Below are 6,499 nucleotides of genomic sequence, written 5' to 3'. Positions count from 1 at the left end.
CCCAGGCACCGCCCCCACACCAGGCCCCACCCCACCCACCCCAGGCACCGCCCCCACACCAAGCTCCTCCCCCAGTCCCCCGGCACCACCCACGTGCTAGGCTCCTCCCCACCCATCCCCTGGGGCACCGCCCATGCACCAGGCTCCTCCCCACTGCCAGGCACCGCCCCCACACCAGGCTCCTCCCCCCAGTCCCCCTGGCACCACCCACATGCCAGGCTCCTCCCCACCCGTCCCCAGGGCACCGCCCACATGCCAGGCTCCTCCCCACCTATCCCTGTCCCGCCCACAACATGATCAGCCGGGCACACCCCCCTATTCCTCTGGTTCCTCCAACCTCCCATCTAGGCTCACACCTCTCCTTCTGTCCTCTCCGCGGCCAGGCCCCCTCCTCCGCGTCTTGCTCTTGCCCTCATCCTCCAGGTAGCGAAGAACCCTTTCCTGCTCCTCCCCAGAGCGGTTCATGAAGTCATTCCAGACCTAGAAGAGAGGCAGGCAGGACCGAGGCTAATGACTGCGGGTCTCCAGCCCCAGGTTCTCCATTTAGCCCATGGGCACAGAGGGCCACAAAGCGGATGGACACACTCCTCGTACACACACTTGCCCACCGAGCTGGCCAAGAGTTTATGGGGTACCCACAGACCCGGCTGTCGGGCGGGGGATTAACACGGACCAAATATGCCCCCAGTGGGCTCATTCGTTCCCAATCACGGGCAGATGCATCAGGAGTGCGGGAAAGTTCTGGAGTGCGGTGGGAGTTCTGGTTTGGTCTGGGGACCCCGAGGGAAACAAAGAGGATGCTCATCAGGGGACTGGAGGGGGATGGGTGCAGACTGGCGCTCCTGAGGGAGGGACCAGCACAGGCCAGGTGTGGCAGTGGAAGCAAGAACAAGAGAGGAGCCAGAGTGGCCAGAGCAGAGGGAGGCAGGAGGAGGGCACGGGAGCCCCACCTCCATGTAGGTCTCATTGCTGCAGGCCTCTGCGAAGATCCCGGGTGCTGCCGGGGGGGCCAGGTCCCCATCGTCCAGACCAGCTGTGCCCCCGTCTGTCTCCAGCAGGGTTAGGAGGTACTGGGCTAGATGGAAACAGATGGTCTCTGGGCTGGGGGGTGGCATTTGGGGCCCCCCAGTCTCCATAGAAACCCCTGGCCTTTGCATTTAGGGCCTTTACCCTCTGGCTCACAGCAGTCTCCCTGACCCCGCGCTCCAACTCTTTCCCAGAAGGCACAGAAATCATCCAGCCCCCGCCTCCGGAACACCTACTTCTCCCTGGCTTGTTGAACTCCTGGACATCTTTGCAAACCCAAGCCCCATTGCCCAGAGCTCCTCATAGCCCAGCCCCAGCATTGTGCAGCTCAGGGCCAGACTCATGGCAAAAGCAACAGATAATACCAACATACACACCATTCTCGTGTGAGCCCCAGGAATCCCCAGGAGGTGGCCCCAAGCCCTGCTCACTGTTCTCTAGGCGCTGGAGGCTCTTCCGCCCCTTGGCCTTGGGCACGAGGTCTGAGTTCCGCACAGCCTGGTGGATGAAGTGCTGTTTCCGCTTGGAGGCCGACAGCCTCTTCACCTGGGAGCCAGCTAGAGCGGGCAGGCAGCCCGGAAGGGGCCTGTGGGCCGGGTTGGGGTGGGGAGGCAGGCCTCAGGGCCGACACAGGCCAGGACCTCCAGGCAGAACCCCACTACAGCCCCTGTACCATAGCCATCACCTGCTTGGTTTCCCTCAGCAACGGGGAGCTCTGTGGAACCCTAGACCCTTCAAATTTCATTTTGTTTCCTGGTCACATCACCCAGGAGGTCCGTACAGTTGTGATGACAGATTAGTAAACTGGGGCCCAGAGAAGAGAAGACACTTCCCCAAATTCACATCGTGGGTGGGTGGCCAAGAAAAGTTCCTCCCCCCTCCCCCAGACTTCCAGATCTTAAGTGCAAGCTGGTGGGACCCAGAGTCTCCAGGATTTGACCACCGCCCTCCTCTGGGAGTTTCTCAAGAGACTGGGTTTAGCGGAGCACCTCCCGTGCCGGCAGCAGATAAAGCCAGCAACAGCCTCCAGGGGTTCGAGGTGATGCCCGAGCCCATGTGCCTCAAGTCCCTGGAGGCCCCCTGAAATGTGCCCAGAGGCAGGGCTGGAGTGGCCCCCTCGGAACTAATCTGTCCTCCTCCGAGCAAATGGCATTAATGGTGGAGATGGATTAGCAGCCTGGCCAGGACTCCCACTGGGGACGTCACCTGCAGACCCAGGAAGCAGGAGGGGGCGCTAGATGGAAATGTCCTGGCAAGGAGTTCCTGGCCGTCCTGGCCAGCCCCCCGACGACCCCCAGACCGCAGGCTGAGAGCACGTGGCCTCCTTGCCGCCCCTCCAGTGTGCCCGCCACAGTCCCCCCTGCAGACCTCCGCATGGGCTGCGCCCCCTGCCCGGTGCACGCTCCCCCAGACTCCGAATGGCCGTACGTTTTACTTCACTGTTTCGCCCACGACACGGTAATCCCCACGCAGACATTCACAGCCATGCCAGGTACGCAGGATCAGTTCTCAAAAAATCCCACGATTCCAAGACTGAGTAGAGCCCAGAATTCAAAATACCCCCCAAACTTTCCTAGTACCCAAAGTTCCCAGGACACAAACTAAAAACGGAAGCGTGGCCTCGCCCCTCCAAACCGTGAAACTCTAGGACAGTGGAGACCAAGAACGAAGCCAGGGCTCCTCAGGGTCTATACATATGTAAAGCGCCCCCAGCATTAAGGATCTATAGGTATAAGGGCCATGACATCCAGCTGGGAAAGAGAACAGGCTGACGAGACTCGGCACTGCCTGACGACGTCACAGCGGAGCAGGTGAGCGGCCCCAGGCTCAGAGGGTAACAGTTCCCACCAAAACCCGTGCTGTTGCCTCAGGAATAAACTCACACATGAACAAGTCCCATCAACAGGAGCCACAGGCAGAGGCAGGGTCACACCCTGGAATTTCAGCCCGAGTGCGAAGCCCAGCTAGGATGCTTCACTGTGTAACCTGGGTCCTCAGCTCACTCTCTTCAAAGTGAAGACAAAAACGGCCTCTGCAGGTGCCCGTGGATTAGAAAGGGGGCACTCAGAGCCAAGAGGGCCAGGACAGGCACCCTCCCCCACTGACTCAGGCACAGCCTGCTTGGTTTCTTCCCGTTATGGGGAGCTCACCCTCTGCATCACGCTGTTGATCACAGCGCCGTCCCTGGCCTGAATGTTCATTTTCACCATCACTATCATGCCAGGAGGCTGGTGATATTATGCTGATGCCCATTATACGGAGTTGCAACTGAGGCACAGAGGCCCTCAGCTGAGGTCCCACTGTTGCAAAGAAGGCAGCACAGAGCCGATGACTGAGGCTGGCTCCAACCTGAGGGCTGCCTCCCTGAGGCCTGAGCACCCCCACCGCGAGCCCCAGCTCACCCACGGCCTCCCCAGTGCCCCAGTGCTTGTGTCTCTACCTTGGCAGCTGGACAGAGTCCAGAACGGCAGCCTGCTGGGGCCGATAACAGAGTCTGCATCCGGGGGGACTTATCAGGAGATGTCAGAGTGGGGCTGAGCCCTCGGGACGTGGGGCTCTGACAAATGGGGCTTCCCCATCACCTCCTGAGAGTGGCAGAGCCAGGATTTGAACCTGGTCTGAACGGGAACACTCTCCTTGAACCATTCAGCCCTCCTGCTTCTCTGGGCCCACCCACCTGCTAGTTAAAACCCAACTGGGCCCTCCCCTGCTCCACCACCATGCATGGCTCCCCAGAACCCTCACGCAAGGCCCAGCCCCGCCCTGTCCTGCACCGGGAACACAGGGGTCTGTGCCTCGCTCCACAGGCTTTCGGAGGGCTCCCCACCTTCTCATGGGCCTCACGCACTGAGCTGAGCACTGGAAATCGAATCCCACCACTAACTCAAGCTTGCTGACTTCAACCAAATTCCAGCAGAAGACAAGAAACATGTGGCCTCCAGGGCCAACTGCTGGGCTGGACCCCCCCCTCAAGGAAGAGGACAGCAGAAGCAGGCAGGAGAGAAGCAGCAGCCTACAAATACCCAGCAAATCAGATGTGTAATGAAGGTTGAGGGTCCTCTGCTCCAGACACAGGGGCCCCTTCACTGGGCCTCAAACCCCCCAGGAACAGTCTACTTCAGGGCCTTTGCACCTGCTGAGCCTTCTGCCTCAAGTATACTTTCTCAGCACATTCTGGTCTCTGCTCACATGTCACCTCCTGGGAGAAACCACCCGGCTCCTGACCAGCCCGATCAGCTGGTCCATGTGTCTGTTTACTGCTTAACCCTCACCCTCCCACACCAGACACTTACACACAGGAGTGTCCCCAGAACCTGCCCAAGGGCCAGCTCAGCTGTTTCCCAGGCCACCCAAACAGACCACTTTACAGATGGGGAATCTGGGGACCCAGATGGGACACCTTCGGCTTCTTGGACCCAACAGGACTCGGGAAATGTCTGCATCATGAAAGTTGCTTGTGCCCAGTGAAGGGGGACAGGCCCAAGGTAGAAACAGCTGTTAAATCAGGTTGAGTTTGGGGAGAAAAGTCCCCTTTGCCTCCCCCAATTCTGTTCCCTGCAGATTTTGAAATGAGGCCTTTTGACACCAGCTCTCTTGGGCTAAAATATATTTTATCTGGCACCAGCCCCCTCCCCCAGGAACAGGCAAGAGAGGAACCTATTTCCCGAAGCAGGAAACCAAGGGGGGAGGGCTCAGAGCAGAGAGGTGACTCAGGCTGGGGTGGGGCCGACAGGGCCCCCAGCAGTGACCGCACCCCACCCCCGGGGACACACAGGGGTGAAGGAGCACCGGGGTGCACCAGTGGGGACCCACTGGCAGGTTGATACCCACTTTGGATGGGTAAGGCCCCTTAAGAGAAGGTAAATACCCACATCTGTAGAGATCCACACGGCTTCTGGGTAAAGGCCCGGGGGAAATAACAACCAGATAATAATAAAAGTAATAATGAAACAAATTAAATAATAAGATGTGTCAGATAATAATTAAAGAATGGGTGCTCCGGGGGCTTCTGGGTGGCTCCGTTGGTTAAACTTTTGACTTTGGCTTGGGTCATGACCTCGGGGTCCTGGGATCGAGTCCCGCATCGGGCTCCTTGCTCAGGGGAGCAGGGGAGACTGCTTCTCCCTCTCCCTCGGCCCCTCCCCCTGCTCATTCTCTGTCAAATAAAGAAAATCTTAAAACAAAAACAAAGAAACGGATGCTCCCTTCTGCCTGCACAGGGTTGTTGACTTCCCCCCGCCATCCTGAGAAGAGGCCGCTATTACATCTCATTTTACAGATGGGGAAACTGAGGCACAGAAGGTGGCATAAACTGCCCAGGCGGCTGGGCCAGCACACGGAGGGGGCGGCGATCTCTTTGCCCCCCACAAACCAGGCCCACAGGGTGGATGGCTCAGGTTTCTACAGGAGCACCCTGATGAAACAGGAGTCTGCCCCAGACCGCCGGGGTCTTCCGCTCCTGCTGACCGGGGTTTTTAAGCACCCCACACGTTAACCTGTCAGGTGCTCAGATATGAACAAAGAGCCCCGTCTACTCAGGAGATGGGGGGCTGACAATCTCACAGGTAAGGGCAGGACTGGCAGTGGGGTGCCTACCCAGCTTGGGGACAAGAAGAGCGGCTTGTGGGTAAATAGCCAGAACAACACCAAAGCCTTTTCCGGGGACACAGCGCGCAGCGGCACCACCGCACCTGAGCCGGTGACAAGGCCATGAGACCCCCAGAGCTAGTCAATACCCGGGCACCAGGTGGAGGGGCACTCTGGGCCCCAGAGGCATGCAAAGGTGTGCCCCCTCTGTCCAAATACTCGGGCGTGTCGGGGATGGGGTTTCCCCGGGTGACTACAAAGACCCCCACCCCCACCCCCACCGCGGTCCGGGGTATCCTCAAGGAAAAGGGGCGGGGCGGCCTGGGGCTGCAGCCCAACAGGAGGGGACAGAGGAGGGGAGGGGGTGCTGGAGTCCCAGGAGGCTTGGCCCGCCCGCCCCGCCGCGCTCACAGCGTCCGCCGCCCGCCCGGGGCGCTTCCCACCGCCGCCACCGCCTCCTCCGAGCCGCCCTCCGGGTTCTCCAGCGCGACCATGCCTCGGCCGCTGTTGTCGCCGCCGCCTGGCAAGGCCTTCTCCCGACCGAGCAGGAAGTGACGGGCGCCCAGAGGCGGGCCGGGGCGGAGCCTGGAGGCTGGACGCGCCGGGCGGGGGCCGAGGCCACGAAGCCGGCCAGATCCCGGGCTGCGGGCGGCGGGCACCCAGCCCCGGGGGACAAACGGGACAACCGAGGCGGAGGACGGGGGCCGCGGCCAAGACCCCAGGCTGTGGGTGTGGGATGGGGGGGGGGGACACCCAGCCTCGAGGAACAGACGGGGAAACTGACGCGTGGGGGGTGTGATCCCTGCCCCTGAAGCAGTGCTGCGGGTGGACAGGACACCCAGCCTCCAGTGGATGGCCGGGGAAACTGAGGCCTGGGTAGCCAGGA

General features: G+C 60.7%; 1 protein-coding gene across 4 annotated transcripts in view; it reads right to left on the bottom strand.

Moving 5' to 3' along the window:
* R3HDM4 (R3H domain containing 4) overlaps positions 1 to 6,172 on the bottom strand; it is a 10,580-nt gene extending 4,408 nt beyond the window's left edge. For 2 of the 4 annotated variants that reach the window (XM_040629791.1, XM_040629794.1), the window contains exons 1-2: positions 6,025 to 6,172; positions 1,525 to 1,612 (exon numbers count right to left, since the gene is read on the bottom strand). In XM_040629791.1, the coding sequence (XP_040485725.1) occupies positions 1,525 to 1,612; positions 6,025 to 6,107 (171 nt within the window). In that variant the 5' untranslated portion in view covers positions 6,108 to 6,172. Of the gene's footprint in view, positions 1 to 356; positions 481 to 950; positions 1,076 to 1,403; positions 1,613 to 6,024 lie in introns of all 4 variants that reach the window. The other 2 variants (XM_040629792.1, XM_040629793.1) reach the window with 2 other exon arrangements.
* Positions 6,173 to 6,499: the final 327 nt, after the last annotated feature.

Source organism: Ursus maritimus, unplaced genomic scaffold, assembly GCF_017311325.1.
Source record: "Ursus maritimus isolate PB19 unplaced genomic scaffold, ASM1731132v1 scaffold_14, whole genome shotgun sequence".
Classification (NCBI taxonomy): Eukaryota; Metazoa; Chordata; class Mammalia; order Carnivora; family Ursidae; genus Ursus; species Ursus maritimus.
This window is presented reverse-complemented; position numbering and strand designations above follow the sequence as displayed.